Raw genomic sequence first — 17,015 nt, forward strand, 5'->3', positions numbered from 1 at the left:
ATCTTTAAAACAGGAAAACGAGGTAGGTAGGTAGCATAACAAAATGTGATCAACCGTGAACCTCAATTGAGCTCTTCTCGGCTTTATAACTTTAGCTATGATTCATGGAAGTCGTTAAGCTACTGACCTATGACGGTGACGTTTTTTGTCACGGAGGTTTGGTTGATATTACCAAACGTTTTTTGAGGAAATATCAAACACCTATGGTTTTCTTTTAAGTACATAATTAACTTTATTTTTTATAAAGTACCTGCTTATCCTTAAAGGGCTCTTAAAAATAATTTAGCTTTTAGATTCTTGAAGAAACTTAACAACGTATTGCTTAATTATATAATACAATCTCCACAGGAGGATGGGTGTGGCTAAACGTTCTCCTGCTTAATGCCACCAATCAGGTAGTCGATGGTAAAGTTTCTCTTGGGATTTTCTTCCGGGATTCTCCTTGGAGATGGCAGCGGGTGATCCTCCTGCTTGACCAGCTGCTTCAGGTGATTCAGATATACCCTGGCTCGCAGGCTCTGCTCGGCGATCTTGAGGTGTTCGGAAGAGCACTCCTTGTACTGCTGTTCGATCTGCAGGTCATCGAACTTCTTCTTCCGCCGACTCATCCTGCAGGCAATTGTGTTCTTGTTGCGGCGCTCCTGATCCTTCGGCGTGCGCTCCTTCTTGGGAAACTTTCGCACCATGTTGACGTGGTACTTGAAGATGTCTTGGATGGCCTCGGTTATGATTGGACTGGGTGAGTGGTATGAAACGCTGGAGGATGAGGAACCCAAACGACGGCGCTTTGGCAGTGGGGGATATTCAGTATCCTCACTGAATCCCAGGCTGATGGACTGATCGGCTTCATCGGAAGCACTACGACTGGTGCACGGTGTGCCGCTTCGGGAGATTAGCTCTTCCTTGAGGAGCAACTCGAGTTCCTCAACTTTTCGACCGACATCGAATTTTTTGTGGCGATAGATCTGATGGCTCTCCATGTTATGAGTATGATAAGATGATATGTGCTCTTCTCGAAGTCTCTAGAATGACTACTGTCCTGTGGCCGGCTTCACTAGTTTATATGGAGAAAGCCTTATCTTGCTATTCACATAATCCCCCCACAAATTTTATAACTTTGTTTACACAAATCGACGCCGAATTTCCTTTTTGCAAAACGAAAACAAGATCATAAACCGCTTGATTTGCCTGCGCACGCGTACACGCCACCCCATCCAATTTTTCCCTTACCTACTCATAAGCCCACCCGTCGGGCATCCCTATCTGTCAGTCATGTTTATTCTTGCGTGCGTCCAGTTCGGATCTTCTGAATTCTAGATACAATACAATCCAAATCCCCCGGGGCGGTAGGTGGCGAAATGCGCGCCCATCGATTGTCTGGTTCATTCAATTTGTGTTTGTTCCTCTTTGAAAACTATTATCTTTAGCATTTTTCAATGTCGCCGCCTTTGTCAAAAGTCATGGGTTTCTTTTTCGGTTGCTCTTGTTCAATTGGGCTCTTTCCTAAAGTATTTTGCGGCCTCATTTGTCCAACTCCTTTTGTGCTCTGCTATTGATAAGGTGTGTGTGGCACTGATCTATTGTTCTCCGGCTGGTTCCTTTTTTAAGATATCGATTCCTGGAACTGAGAGTGCCATTTTTGGGTTTGCAGTTTAGTGCTTAGGATGTTGATAACATGACTTCTATTTTGGGTTGCAAAAGGTTAAAATCTTTTGGGCAGTCTACGTCTACTGATAAGCTTCGTTTATCTGTCCTGTGCCAGGTATAGTGATAAATTGACCAAGACATGTTCTGTAAAATTATCTTGATTGGGAAACTGTTCCTTAAATATATAAGATTGGGTTTCTTAGCCAAATTACTGTTTAGTTATCATTTGAAGTACATCATTTTGTGATGTACTTTATATAGCTTGCTCATGAAATTATTGCGTACTAACCAGTTTCTAAACATCCAATACAAATGACTCATTTCTGCCACTTAATTCTACCTTCTTAAGCACACGTGACTAAATATCCACTAATCAAGCTCATCAAATATTGTTGTAAGGCGCAAAAACCCAGAATTAGCATTATAAACTTATATGTAGCTTTTAACACGTCTCCGGTTGACTTCTAATGTTTGATTTATATTTACATTAATTAGTTGGGGGTGTGTATATAAGGTGATCGGAGAAAAGCCAACAAATTTTTGTATACTATATTAAAGATGATTGAAATGAAGGTACGGTGTACGGTATATATACACCAAAAACAAAGAAGAACAATGTTCCAGGTGTATTAAAAAAGAGTGCGTCTAGAATGTGTCTAGTTTGTTCATTCTGCCTGTTACATACTTTCCGACGAATCTACTATACCCTTTTACTCTACGAGTAACGGGTATAATAAGTAACAAAAGAAATAGTAGACAAATTTAATATTATAGAATAGGATACCTCTTGTAAAGCTTCTGAATTCAAATGGGTTCCTTTTATGCATAATAAATAAACGCCTAAAAAATTACCATTAAATTGCGACAATTTTTGTAAATTCACGAAAATTTCGCCAAAAACACAAGGCAGGTCACAATAAAAACTTTTTGGGGGTATTGTTTCAATTTTTAATATTTAAGGTAATTTTATGGTAACGTGACTCTTTTTATCTTTTTAAAACGGATTATCTCCTGAAATTTGTTGATCCTATTTTTTTACCCGCATATTTATTATCTAAATCAGTTATAGACGATGGCTTTTCATTTTAAACGGTGCTGCACAGATCGGCCTCTCTTAACGTTAGCCTCATATATAACATAAATAAATTGAATTAAATAATCTGAAAACAGTTCAGTCAGATCCTAGAAAATAGAATGCGATTAGGAAATTCATCCTTTATCAAATTTTGGCACAAACATTTTATTTATTTTTTTTTTATAAAAATTATCCTCTTCTGAAAGCTTTATGCTTTCATTTTAGGGCAATTCGCCCTTACATTTAGGTCTAAGAGCTGAACAATCTTTCAGTTTTAAAAAATGCTCCCTAAATTGGGAAAGGGTTTTTTAGAACGCTTTTCTAAATCCACAGTTGAATCGCCTTTGTCCCATTTTATAGCGACTTTTTAAATAAACGGGCGAAAAGTCGGGACCGTTTTAAAGTTGGTGTAAGTACCTAGCTCAGTTTAGAAATGATTAATTATATGCTTCTACAAGTTGCATCCCAAATGGCCATAAGCTTAAGTGTCGGAGTCAGATAATAGAGTGGCCTGTTTTAATTACCCGGTTGGGAGGGAATCGGGATCAAGATCTGGACATACTACCGAGTCATCAGCAAATCACTGTCTCCAAGACGATTAAACATCAAAAGCGGCTTGGATCGTATGGATCGCTTGGGACAGCTGCCGGTAGTGCAGGCGTATTGTTTCATGATGGGTAAGTCGGGTCGCACTGGGGTCGCGATAAGTCAAATCGGATGGCTGGGTGGCTTCCACTTCACGACTCTACCCGGGAATTTAATAATGTCGTTTGTATTTCACTACTGTCTATTGACTTTTGCATTTGCTTTGTTTTCTACAACTGCGACGGCGACGTCGTCGTCATTAGTTCCAAGCTATTTTTGTTTTCCGCCCTCCGCTCCGCCCCCAAATCCCCATTATTTGCTAATGCCGAGCATCTGTGTTTGAGTGCCTCTTTTTATTTTGCGTTTGGCTTTGCAATTTCGATTTGATTGGATTTGTTTTGTTTTCTTCCCATAAATAAAAGCCCGGGGCCCATCGTAGCTCTCAGACGTTGACTCGCATTTGCATCGGCCAGATTCGACTAACTGCCAGCTCGTTAAAAATTTCACCTAACCAAAAAGTCAATAAAATATTAAAATAAATTTCAAAAAAGTATTATAAAAATGGCTAGAATCTTGTGTGCTCTTGTGTTAATTTTAATTTCTGGCTTATGCTTGGCAACAGAAATTGAGTTGCCTCCAGTGGAGTTCAAGCCGGTTCGAGAAATACGTGAGTGTCCTTAAATGAGATTATGTTAAGAAAAACTTATTCTTGTGCCAGAAACATCTTCTAATGAAATTCTAGTGGATCAACACAAATAATAAATAATTATTACGTTTACAAAGCAATCATTGATTGAATTATAATATACTGGAGGTTAAAAAATGTAAAAACTTTTAAAAACGTAAATTTGAACCATTTTATAAATACAAATTCATAATTTGACACTTTAGTAGTTAGTACTGTGAGTATCTTGGGATGTAGTCGTTTAATTTGTGATATTATCAGCTAAATAGAAAATTTCTGATATACTAAATTGACTTCGTGATAGCAATAATCATGTGAAGCACGCCACTTTGTGTGAATTTTATAACAAAGCAATTTAACTATCTGACAGTCAAAAGTTCATGCCCAGATTTCATTAAAACAATAGCATTGCACAACGTTTAAAAAAGTGCAAAAAGTTAAAAAGAAAATTCTGCTTTTGGGTTAAATTGTAAATGAAATGACACACCTTATTAGTGATTGTTTAATGGTTAATAAAACCCATACTTGAAAGAAATCTGTAAATAATCAAAAACCATACCCGAAGATGAAATATGTAAATAACATACATAAAATCGGTATTAATATTCATCACTTGACAGCAGAATAATATTAGGCTCCATTTGGGGAGTCGACTTTTTCAATTAAAAAATTTTAATTGAGCAAGACCTATAACTTTTTTAAAAATACAATGTGAATATTTTTACCTTAAGATATGTGATATATATTAAATAAGATTATATCAATCTTTAATATCATTTTGTTTTGCGTACTGATTCGAACGTGGTCAGACAATTTAGACCATGACAAACGTAAAACGTGGATTGTCATGCTGATAAGTACTGTCTTCATACATTTTTGGCCAAAAATAAAAACTTGTGGCAATACAAAGCCATTTAAATTGCCTTATTGCCGGAACAACAATTGTACATGTTATTTTTATACGTTCTTTTCTGGCCGAGTCACATGCTGTTTTAGATATAAATATAACTTTTTAATGGGGGGAATATAAAAATAAAACACTAGTTTGCTGCTTAAGTCTTTTGTCCGGATTTGTCACTTCCGCTGATGGCCTTCTCCCAAGGTAGACCAATGGGAAAAGTTTTAATTGTCGGCGTATTCAAACCGAAACGATCTTGAGACGACAGTACAAAACTCTTTTAATTATATACAGGAATTTTTGCTTAACTCAGTGACAAAATCAAATCTAATCATCAAATAAATTGCGCATGACGTTGACAATTATGTGAGCAGCGAAACTGAAAATTCTCATTTTCTAGCTAGAAAAATGTCACGTTCTGAGCATAGGCACATCGATCGTACGCGATATGACTAACGTTTATGCTGAACCAAATATGTCAAGGTTCGTGAGCACTAATTTAATTTGTTTGGCATTCGGCAGCTGGCGATATACCGACCTGTCGGGAGGAAGATATCAACATCAGCGAGTGCATCAAACAGGGCCTTCAGCAGATAACGCCACGCATGAAGTACGGCATCAGTGAACTGAACATCCCGCCACTCGATCCCTTCGAGATGGGCAAGAGTTCCTACAGCTACAACTCGGGACTCCTCCAGGGACGCATCTCCATGAAGAACGTGGTCGTCCATGGCCTCAGCGAGGGAATCGTCGATAAGGTCAACTTCCGGCTGAAGGAAGGTCGCGTGCGCATGGAGATCCTCTCGCATGTCCCCCAAATGTTCGTCGAGGGATCCTACAAGGCGGACATAAAGCTCAACGACCTTAAGCTGAACCCAAAGGGCACCTTTAACGTAACCATGAGTAAGTATCTTAGAAGAACCCAAATCTTTTAAATGTCTTTTATATATCAACCCTTCTGCGGGTCACTGCACGTTTTTTTTACTTTACAAAATTTTTTACTAACTAGTTTCTGGGCTCATTTAAATAAACAATTAAAAAACGATCAAAAGTGGTTATACAATTTTAGATATTCTATGATAAGTATTAGTAATTAACTATCTGATTATAAAAGTTTGTAAGGAAAATACCTATTTATTTAGTTGTATGCGACCATCTATTTCTTTCAAAAACAAGAAAAGGAAATAGTTTAATATTTATGCGAATTACTGTATAATTTATCCATAGATCCCCATATGTAGTAAAGCGGTTAGCAGATGAACATAGCAAGATTAAATTGGATATCGAATATATAAAGCCAGTAGTACTTTAAGGAGTCGAGAATATTTCACCATTTTAAAACATTTTGGCTGAAAAGAGAAAATCGTATAATAAGTTCTTAACTCTATTTAATAATTATTATTGCTTTCCCCCCCAGATGACGTTGCGATGAGGGCGAGACCCATTGGCGAGCTTTATGAGCGTGATGGCCACACCTATCTGCGTCTGACTAAACTGGAGACTGAGCCCAAGGTGGGTGACCTGAAATTCTACGCCAATGGACTAGTTCCCGATCCGGTTCTTAGTAAGTGTCAGCTAATAAACCATAATTATTGATCGCATTAATAACATTGTTTCCGTTTAGACGACGTCATCCTGGACTTTATCAATCAGTACTGGCGCCAACTTTATCAGGCCATGCTTCCCGAGACATTGGCCGCCTGGCAGCCCCTGATCTTGAAGTCCACAAATGACTTCTTCGCTGCGTTACCATTCGATATGCTTGTTACCAAGAATTGAGATTCCTGACTTTATAATTGTTACATTATTTATACCCTCCGGTTCCATCTTTTCTACTCAAGGTGTTAACATAGTTTTTACAGAAATAAATATTGAAATACTTAAATATTTGTTAGAGTGTGATTATTAAAATACTAAATTGGAGAAAGATTTTATAATATATCGTTATCTAATGGATGTTGTCAGTTTTTTGGGATTTGTATAATTTTGCAGAAAATATTTCTTTGATTTAAATCATCATATAACTGATTGTTGCAGTTACCCTTAACAATTTTCACGTGGTTGAGTGAAGTTTTAACGTCTAGAATATTGTATGTTGATTTTTAAAAATACTAAAGTGATTATAGTCATATAATGTGTAATACATTAGATTGATTAGTAGAAGTATTGAAAAACTTTGATCTCTCGTTAAAAATTTGATTTATTGTTAGGAAATGAACTAGGGCTCCAGCTGAGATCCATAAAGTAATTATTCAATAAAATATAGTGTTTATATAACTCTTCAATGGGCATTATATTGTACTTACTGTGGAGCGTAATCATAAAACGAACTATAAGTAACTTAAAGTCTCCTCAATCTACTAGAGCTTATTTAACTTTCTGCTTTGAATAGACTGCAAGGTTCATAGTATAACTAACTACTAACTAATAGTATGACTCACTTAATGAGGAACTATCTTTAGGCTCGATTTGGCAGCCCTTCTATGGTTGTTCTAATCGCCAAATCGCCAAACTAAGAAGCCCATTATTAGTATACGTACAGGGTAATTATTAAAAAAGAATTTATGGCAAATCATCGTTGCCATTTACTATTATACCTTCAATGTATTTTTCCATTTAATAATACGACATTATAAATCAGACAGACGGAGCCGGTTTTGCGTTCAGTCAAAGTCTAGCTGCTCGTCGGCTAATGCTTTACTGATTTACAAGTAAAATGTACTAAACTAGTCTCTGACTTGCAATGTGCATCGGTGTGCTAATTTTGAGAATAAAATAGTTCGACTCGGAGTCTGGGAGGTTCAGTTGTTGTTAAACGTTCTAGCAGTTGGTTTATAGTCGAGCTCGAGCCCCAAAAAAGGATATAGTTTCGTAGTGTAGAACAGAACTCAGAATGCAATACATTATTGGATTGCTGTGCCTGCTGGCCATTGGAGTCAGTTCAGCCCCCACGGATAAAAATTACTTTTCAGGTATATATTTTAAACAGTTTTCAAGTTTATTTTTCTATAACATTATCCTAACATTGAAGATCTGCCAAAATGCTCGACGGACGAGGACCAGCTGGGGGATTGCGTCAAGGAGATATTCAATACGCTAACGCCCCGTCTCAAGGACGGCAATCCCGAGCTGAGGATCGAACCCTACGAACCCTTGATCCTCAACCGAACTAGCTTTCAGTACTCCAGTGGCAATGTCAACGGTCGGATTACCGTTCGCAATGCCAAGATCTATGGATTCGCCTCCAATCGGGCCAAAGAGGTGTCCGTCAAACTTAACGTGGACAAGGTGAAACTGCGCCTGGTCACCAAAATGCCCAAATTGAATATTGTGGGTAGCTATAAGGCCGACATGGTGGTGAATCAGCTGCAATTGAAACCCAAGGGGGATTTTAATGTAACGCTATGTGAGTATACTGAATCGCCTCTCTGGGTGGTTACTTATCATTCCGATTGCAGTGGATGTGGAGGCCACAACGGTCACCGATGGTGAGATCTACGAGAAGGATGGTCACCGGTATTTCCGCCTCAAGAATATTGATTCGAAGCCAAAGATTAGGGATTTGATCATTAAGGCCAACGGAATATTTGCTGATCCAGAACTGGGTGAGTTTTTAGGTTTAGAGTATGTTTAAAGAACATATAGTAAGAAAAACTATTCAACGAAGTGTCATTATTACTTTTTCATTATTATTTTTTTTTGTCGTTGTTTTTACTATTTCAAGAACAACAATATTTTTCGTCTTTTTTTCGTTTTCAATTTTGAACCATATTTATAAAACCTCAAAATAATATTGAAAAATATTTACTAAATTTTAATTTTATTTGTGCTCAACCTTACCTAATGGCTTATAATATTTCGACTTCAGGAATTTATCTAGAGGATAACTTTCTTGAGTAGCTGTTTGAAAAACACAGTGCTTATTTAGTTGACATTTGTAAGCCAAGCAATAGATTAAATTGGCATTATATTGAATCAATTATTCTAAAGGCAAACAAGTTGTAAAACGTTTTACAATGCTTATACTTAATCGATCAACTAATCCAAGCTTTTGGTTTTTTTATAACAGATGAAATAGCTATGAATGTGGCTAATCAGTACTGGCGCGATATCTACGGAATAATGCTGCCCGAGACCCGACAGTTTTGGCAACCCCTTATGTTGCGAATGTTCAACGAGGCTTTGGAACTGGTTCCCATCGACCAGTTTCTCAAGGAGTAGCTCAATTAGTTGTTGAATTAAACTTGTGATGATTGTTTAATAGATAATAAATTGTTCCATTAACTGCTATTAAATGATAATATTTTATTGAGCAAATAAGCATTTATTCTAGGCGCCATTTGGAATGCCCTTTTAATGAGTTACCTATAATTAAATTCCAGTTTTATTGAATTTTTCATGCCCTAGTTAAGCGCCAATGTAACACACTTTTTTTAGTTTTGTTTTGTAAGCTATGACCATTGGGTGGTGGTGACCTAATGATAATAGCGTTTATAGGTTAAGTGCGCACCCGACATTTGACCTTAACGCCATGGATTGTGGAAGAGCAATTTCGGTGAAATTAAGCAACAATCCAGCGACTATCTCTGAACTTGAACTACATACGAGTATGTGGGAAAATTTATTATTCAGTTGGGCCGAAATCCCGGCGGTACTGCAATACCGGGCCAACCCGCGACAGAGGTGGAGCAAGCCCCTAGCACTCCGTCTGATTCCAAAAATCAGTTTAACATTTGTTGTCCTCCAATGGAGGAACTATCAGATGTTAAGCTGATAAGAACAGATACTACACTTTGATCTTAGCCATAAGGCCGAGAAGCGATAACTAGAAAGGTGAAATGAACAGGGTCTCCATGAGCAGACGGCCAGAACTAGTTGGGAATTAGAAATGTGAAAGTGAGAAAGTTGCATAATTTATATAGCCTATCTTAAGGGTTGAGGTTTCTTTCACTTCAGGTAGTCAAGTCTCAGGTAAACATACTTTAGGGATGGTATTATCCCAATAAAGAGTTTATGATTCCCAACATGTTCAAGCCTGTTTTGAGAGCTATGGTAGATTAATTCCTGTTCAAAGTTACTCTGGTTTCTCTTCAATTGTCGAATAAATCTTTCGCCTTTTACTAAAGATTTCCGTGGAGAGGGACACTCTAATGAGTCTAAAATAATTTTTTATAGTGCCTGGCGACTTCGGTGGCCGGGCCATAAGGAATACATTGTAAACTGAATATTTTAAATTGTACTATATGGGATAGCCCTTGAAAATGTAACATCGCGATTAGGTTAGGTTATCATAAAAGTGATGAAATTGTACTTGGACTTGGGCTTAAACCGTAGTCGGCGCTTAATAGCCCATAAATCAGCTTATTATATTGCAGTCAATTATATATTCTTGATGTCTGTGGTGACTGGATTGTTTCGTGATGGGCATGCAAATCTGTATACGCGGTTGAAACAATATACAAAAAGAAACACGCGACTGTCGTCTGTCCGAAGACACCCCTGTCATATTAAGTGGGTACTTTTAACTATTAAATTATATTTATTTGTTACAGAATTTGTGCATTAGATCGCTTCCGCAAAAAAGTTCGATTTTGCAGAATTCTAATATTAAATTGTGGCTCTAAGGTGTCGTACCTGGTAGGTCAAAATTCAGTAGATGTCACGTACCAGACTACCTTGAACATCGATTTTCACACCCACAAAGTCACAGGTTCATGAATAATTTTATGTGGCATAAAGAGCTGCAAAGATTTATAACTGACCCACATTTTACATGAACACCCCGGAGGGCCTCACTGCCACAGTGCTTCTCAAACTGAATACGTGCCTTGCACTTTGACTGAAAACAGGGATTGGGCTCTGTGGAATGGGAAAACATCTTGTCAGTTTCCTCATTGTTAGCTGATTTTGACAGATTTGTGGGAACAATCAGCCGACGGATGCTTATATATTGCTTGGCTAGGAATTTCCATACAGTAAATGCAAACTATAACATAAGGAATCAACCGAAAAAATGTATAAATTTCATAAAATGGTCAAAATATTATTTAATAATCACAATTTAGTGAAGTAAGTTTAAGTGATTTGTTTTTTTTTGTAATTAAAAATTTGTTAAATAAAAAGAAATTGTTAGAAAGTGAATTTTTAGGAGCTCTTTACTGCGAGGTACTTAGTAAATCTTAAAGAACTGTCCAAAAGAAGAGTAAAATATTAAAGGCCAGGGCTCTTAAAATGAAATTGGTTAAATAAAAATATTTTTTAAAATTTCAGTATGCCGAAACTTGTGGCTCTCAAACTGCGGTACAGTGGTTCTGCTCAATAAGCTTATTTTTTAGGTGAGATGAGCTTTCGAGTTCGGCTTTGGCTTCGTGATGTGACGGCCCAAAGCCTTCGAAACTACCGATTTCGTTGGGGTCTTTAGCTATATGTTGTTGGTGTTTGGCTCTGGCTTCGGCAGCCGCATGGAAAAACTTTTGAACGAGCTCAAAAATCGGGCAGCTTGAAAACTATAAATAAACGTGAGTTTTATGCAGCGCTCATTTCAAGATTTGCAAGCAACGCGCCGTCAACTCAAAAATCGTTTGCCCCTTTTTTGCGGATAAGTTTGGCAATTAGCTGGCTGAGTTTGTGTGCATCCCTGTGTCCGTGTGTGCAGCAATTGCAGCAACAATTGCAGTTAACCGAGAAAACCGAAAAGCCAACCAAAAAACAAAAAATCAACTGTAAAAAGCGTTCGTGAAGAAATAAAAGTGAAGCCGGTTTGCAAAAATTACGCAAATAAAAAAAAAAAAGGAAAAACGGAGACAACCAAATTGCCGCCTGGACTGTATTCGTGTGTTAAATCAAGTCACACGAAAATAGTCAAAATAGAAAGAGTCCAGTAATCAATTGAAACGAGTTTGCATCGGCTCATTGTGCAGAGGAAAAGGCCAGCCTGAAAATGCAATTGCTTTGCATCTCGCTAACCATTTTGGCCGCCTTGGCACTCGGAAGTGGCTATGCGGCTACCCTGCCAACCTCCGCACCCAGTGTTTTCAGCAGCGATCCCAATCCGAATTCGAATACCAATCCCAATCCGGGCGCGGAGTTTGCGGTGGGATCTCAAAGCTTTTCCGACAGCGATTTGGCTTTGCCAGCCGGATCAATCGATTTCGGCGCCGCAGGTAAACTGTCTTATGCAATCAAGACAAGAACTTGATATTCAAACCAAATGTCACACCCAGCCCACGCCCTCAAAAATATTTACCGGCAATTAATGCGGCTTAACTCAAAAAGTTCGTTGTCTAAGTCTTTTGTTTGTTTGGGTGCAGGCTAATGCAAGCGAAAATTGTGCGGCGTTTGCTATTCAATCAAAAATCATGATTGGTCTTATTTTTGTTTTTTTGTAAATCTATAATAAGTTAAATTGCTAAAGTAAATCTTTCATAGGACAGATACCTTTTTAATGCTACTTAAAAAAATAAAAATATTACGTTGCATAAGATCAAAGATTGCCATTAAAATTTAAGCAACATTTCCATTCGGTAATTTACTAAAATGTTCTTTGCCTGAGAAAAGTCTGGTGCAAACAAAAAAAAATATAAATTTAATAAAATTCATAAACACTAAACATAGTATAGAACATAATCTAAAACTTTTCGTTATGTATTTGAATTAAACTTGCTGTTCTCAACAGAAAAAATGTTTCAGAGATTTACAATGCGTCGAATCATATACTTCAGTGTTTTTCCAACTTGAATCTCTATTTACGTTTTTACTTTATTTGGGCACAAGCCAACTTCCTGTTTTCGAATTTAAGGCACATCAAAAGTTCTTCATTTGCTCTCTACGCTTCACCGACAATTTGATTTCTTAGTTTAAATTCAGTACAGACCTTGTCCAGTGTGCCGTCCATGCCAACATATTCAGATTACTCATTGTTGGTTTCTTGAAAAACCTTTTTACGTGAATTGTGCATACACCTAACACCACTTTTATAGGCCTGTAACCTTCAAAAACGAATGAAATTGGGAAAAATACGTAGAAACTGCTATCGTAAAAGAGTACTTTTTAATGAGATTTGCCAAGAGCCATAGAAAACGAAATTGCAATAGAAATTAGCAAGTGTATTTGCAGTAAAATCTGTTTATTTATTTGGTTTTTAACGCTTTTGAAATGGCAAGTGGAATATGTAAAATAAAGCGTCAAGCAAGTCATCGCCTGTGCCACTTGAACTTGACATACTTACACATGTTTTTTTCCCCATTTTTGGGTAAAAGTTATCAAGCTGTGTGGAGACGCAAATCGGTGGGTAAATAGAAATTGTGACGCAAGTTCGGGGGTTCGAGTTATAAATGCAGAATAAACACGGGATAATGCAGGCTCGAAAAATCACTGTGAAATATTGCCAATTACATTAATTTAATCAACCACGAGGTGTTGGCCAGTGTGTGTGCTGTCTGTCTGTGTGTTGTTTGCGCTCTTGCGAAAAGAGTTCAGCGTAAACAAAAGCAACAACGAGGCTTAAATCCGATCCGAAACCGGCTGCCGTCGCTATATAGTATATACCAAGACTATCAAAAGACCATCGGGCTGACATAAAGCGAAAAGCTGACTGAAAAACTGACCTACATCAATGCGTAAGCGGCGCTGCTGGGCTTGTGCCAAAATTGAAAGCTGCAATTGTAACCTGTCTCTAATTGCGCAAAGAAAACCGTCAAACAACATGGCGGGCACAAATTTATTGACATTTAGCTTGGGCAAACAAAGGACTTAGGCAACGAACTTGGCTGCGGCCCAACCCTTTTCTGTCACCTCTTAGTTTTGGCATTTCGAGTGCTGGTTATTATGGCATGATGAAGTCCATAATAGCAACTTGTGGTTCGGCTCACCTTTGACATTGAACTTGTCGGGCGAAACAAAAGGGAAAATGTGTAAAACAAAACAGTGGGAAACAAATTTCGGGGTACTCAAACCAAATGACTTAATACGGCTGTTCACGTGCGTAATTCGCCTTTGAGTTGAACAAAGTTTGTCTCATTCTTCAAATGCCAATTACAAGCTTTAAATTCATTTTCATATCTTTTAAATGTGGAATTGCCTTGCCAAGGAACATTAAAATAATTGTTTTCCGCTTGTCATTAGAAGGAGAAGATACAAACAATTAGTGGCGTGACTGAATATCATTTCAAGTTAAACTTTATTTTGACTAAATGGACTTCCTTTGCTTCCATAAAGATGAGGTAAACAAGTTAAAACTTTTTAATTGCATTTAAATTGTTTATGTTCTTTAGACATTTCTTGAGGAAAAATATTGCTATACACAGGAATTTTTCTTATACGTGTCAAGCCTTAATTGGTACAATATTGATCTTATGGTTTCTCTTCTTATTTTATTACTATTTTATGGGAAAAGTTAAAGTTACGATGATGGCCATCAACTATAGCCTTTTGACACTTGCGTGATTTTCGCAAACTGATTGCATTTATTATAAAAGGTTATGGCATCTTAAACATGGTTAAATATATAATATAATAAATTGCTTTAAAGTTGTAGAACTTTTTCACTAAGTTGGCACGAATTTTTAAAATAAATCCAGGCAGTTAGTTTTAAAATCAAGCAAGTGTCATAAGGTCTTTATTGATAGTCATAATCTTGATTATTCTGAAAGGCAAATTTGTTTCGATCAAAAGTCGGGGTAAAATTTTTGTAATTCTAAAAATGAATTTTCTTGATCATTTTTAAGACCTAGTCACCTAGTCTCACCCTGACACAAACCTTATTTCAATTTGGCAGAAGACACGTGGCGACAGTGACACGTGAACTTCGTCATGCCTGGTTGGCTTGCACAAATAGTGAAAAAAGAAATAAATATAATAGTTATAATCTCCCCTTGATCAGACGCCATGCCTCGGCGAACTTAACAGCCGAGGCTAACCATGACTTAACCGACTTGTGAACTAATCTCGCTTCACTTTCGCCTTTCAGTTGCCCCATCGCCGGTTGTCTTGTCCAGTGGCTCGAATGAAGTGACACCCTGTAGTCTCAGTTCGTCGGATCTCAACGAATGCATACGCGGCTTGATTCAGACATTTGCCGGCAGGTTGAGGAACCAGGGAGTGCCGGAGTACAATATGGACTCCATTGATCCCTACTTCTACAAGAGGGGCATCTTCCGGTACACCAACGATGGCATCCAGGGAGGACTCCTCATCAAGAACATGGAAATCTATGGCATCAGTCATTTGCAGGTCAACACGGTGGCTGCCAATTTCACGGAGAATGGCTTTGTTATCAAGCTGGGCGTTGAACTGCCACAACTGAAGGCTGGAGGACACTTCAAGGCGGACGTGAAGTTCGGTGGACTGCGTCTGGTGCCCAAGGGACCCTTCAACATCACCATAGGTGAGTGTCGGTTAAGTGAGAAGTAATATGTGGAACATGTAACAAGTACTTTTACATTCCACAGACAACATCAAGGCCACCATTCTGACCGATGGCCACATCGAACAGCTGCCCAGTGGTCAGCAGCGTCTCAGCTTACATCGCCTGAATGCCAATGTCAATATCGGCGATGCCAAGGTGGTGGCCAATGGCATCTTCTCCGATCGCAACCTGAGTAGGTCAATCACTTTCCTTAATTATCCTCCATTTCTGATTGATTTTATTCCTCCCCAGATGCCATGATTCTGAATCTGGTCAATGAGAACCTGCCGGAAATCACACGTGTCGGCATTCCCGCCACCCGCGAACAATGGGCTCCCATTCTGATTGCCCACATCAATGAGTTCTTCGCCAAGGTTCCCATCGAGAAATTCCTGGTTCAATGATGCACTAAACCTATTCTCAAGGAACACTTAGCTCCTAGTTAGTTTTAGCCTAATGTCTACAATTACAATTTTAACTTAAGCGCTGTTTCCAAATAATTTTCTACGCACAAACGATTTGACAATCATTTGAAATGATTTTAAACATAACCAATTTGTATTTATTTATGTCATACTTTCGGAACTAAAAGAGATGCTGTGTGAAAAATTCAAAATAAATGGTATTTTCAAAAATGTATCCATAGCTTTTATATTTCTTTCACGGATTTTATTTAATTTATTATTATCACAAAAGCTTTAAAGGTTTTATTTTCTGATGAATACCGCACATTTATTTGTGATCCCTAAAGTATGCTTCTTTTTAGATGATCGCATTTTAAAATCTAGGTAAATTTTACAAAATGTAAAATTCATGTAGTATACGATTAATGTTGTTTAATCCGGATCCTTGGCTACCACGCTGGGAGGTATGTTTTTTTGTTACCTCTTTGGCTATCTTCGAACTATCCCCTTCGCTTTCGAGATCGGTATTCACGGAGGATGGAAATCGCTTCTTTTGTGTTAACTTACCGAATTAAAGGAGATGTGTGCTGCAAAAATGTTTCCTTAAAAAACACATTTTAAGGATCTCCTTTCTGTGATTATAAGTTTAAAAAATTTGATCCTTAAAATGGACTATGTCGTATAGCCTGAGCAACTCCAATTTTTTCAAGGACAACATTCTTAAATTTCTTCGATATATCATTACGTAGAACCACATAATTTAAAATGTGTATACAAAATGGTATGGTTATGGTCAACGAATAAGATATAAAAATGAAGTAAGCATTAATGGATACGAAATGTAGTCAAAAAGAAAGAAAACCAGCTAATTGTCCTATTTATAAATATTTCAATGGTTCCTGCTTTCAAGTCGTTCATTGATCATTGAGTGGGTGAAATTCCCTTGTCAGAACACTCAATTGACTCTCAAACTGAATGAGCTCGAAGATGCTGAGAACTGCAAACTCGACCGATTCCAATCCCATTGAAGCGCTTTTCAAAAACAATATTCAACACTCCCACTTGTCGATCAATCAAAGGGGCGAATGCGCCCCAAGGCTCCCAATTACAGACAGTTAGTTGGCAAAATATTGATAATTTGATCCCGCAAAGGTCCAGGCCATGACACTTAATATTCCATCGATCATCATGTGGGACTGGGGTCGAGAGCTTTTATTGAAATGATCTGGCCGATTCTACAGAAACAATTGCCTTAATTTGTGATCTTTCTAACACCCAAGGCGCCGCCTGATCTGAGCGTTGATAATGCCATTGAA

At 37.8% G+C, this 17,015-nt stretch overlaps 4 protein-coding genes and 2 non-coding genes across 6 annotated transcripts; 4 read left to right on the forward strand and 2 right to left on the reverse strand.

Moving 5' to 3' along the window:
* Window positions 1–93: 93 nt before the first annotated feature.
* Window positions 94–2,379, reverse strand: Mabi (Mabiki). The gene has a single exon (XM_036818173.3). The coding sequence runs from the start codon at window positions 978–980 to the stop codon at window positions 363–365; it is 618 nt and encodes a 205-aa protein (XP_036674068.2). The 5' UTR covers window positions 981–2,379; the 3' UTR covers window positions 94–362.
* Window positions 2,380–3,732: 1,353 nt separating this feature from the next.
* Window positions 3,733–6,777, forward strand: Jhbp14 (Juvenile hormone binding protein 14). Its single transcript, XM_017070356.4, has 4 exons — window positions 3,733–3,974; window positions 5,413–5,793; window positions 6,308–6,454; window positions 6,515–6,777. The coding sequence occupies exons 1-4, from the start codon at window positions 3,869–3,871 to the stop codon at window positions 6,667–6,669; spliced, it is 789 nt and encodes a 262-aa protein (XP_016925845.3). The 5' UTR covers window positions 3,733–3,868; the 3' UTR covers window positions 6,670–6,777.
* Window positions 6,778–7,573: 796 nt separating this feature from the next.
* On the forward strand, window positions 7,574–9,185 carry Jhbp13 (Juvenile hormone binding protein 13). Its single transcript, XM_017070106.4, has 4 exons — window positions 7,574–7,862; window positions 7,922–8,296; window positions 8,349–8,495; window positions 8,960–9,185. The coding sequence occupies exons 1-4, from the start codon at window positions 7,784–7,786 to the stop codon at window positions 9,109–9,111; spliced, it is 753 nt and encodes a 250-aa protein (XP_016925595.3). The 5' UTR covers window positions 7,574–7,783; the 3' UTR covers window positions 9,112–9,185.
* A 332-nt stretch (window positions 9,186–9,517) lies between these two features.
* Window positions 9,518–9,713, reverse strand: LOC118876834 (U2 spliceosomal RNA). The gene has a single exon (XR_005013773.1). It is a non-coding gene; the product is annotated as a U2 spliceosomal RNA (small nuclear RNA).
* Window positions 9,714–9,964: 251 nt separating this feature from the next.
* On the forward strand, window positions 9,965–10,084 carry LOC118876849 (U5 spliceosomal RNA). The gene has a single exon (XR_005013788.3). It is a non-coding gene; the product is annotated as a U5 spliceosomal RNA (small nuclear RNA).
* Window positions 10,085–11,415: 1,331 nt separating this feature from the next.
* Window positions 11,416–15,934, forward strand: LOC108006988 (uncharacterized). The gene is made up of 4 exons (XM_017070598.4): window positions 11,416–12,053; window positions 14,858–15,274; window positions 15,339–15,488; window positions 15,548–15,934. The coding sequence occupies exons 1-4, from the start codon at window positions 11,831–11,833 to the stop codon at window positions 15,697–15,699; spliced, it is 942 nt and encodes a 313-aa protein (XP_016926087.3). The 5' UTR covers window positions 11,416–11,830; the 3' UTR covers window positions 15,700–15,934.
* Window positions 15,935–17,015: the final 1,081 nt, after the last annotated feature.

This window comes from Drosophila suzukii, chromosome 2L (assembly GCF_043229965.1).
Source record: "Drosophila suzukii chromosome 2L, CBGP_Dsuzu_IsoJpt1.0, whole genome shotgun sequence".
Taxonomy (NCBI): domain Eukaryota; kingdom Metazoa; phylum Arthropoda; class Insecta; order Diptera; family Drosophilidae; genus Drosophila; species Drosophila suzukii.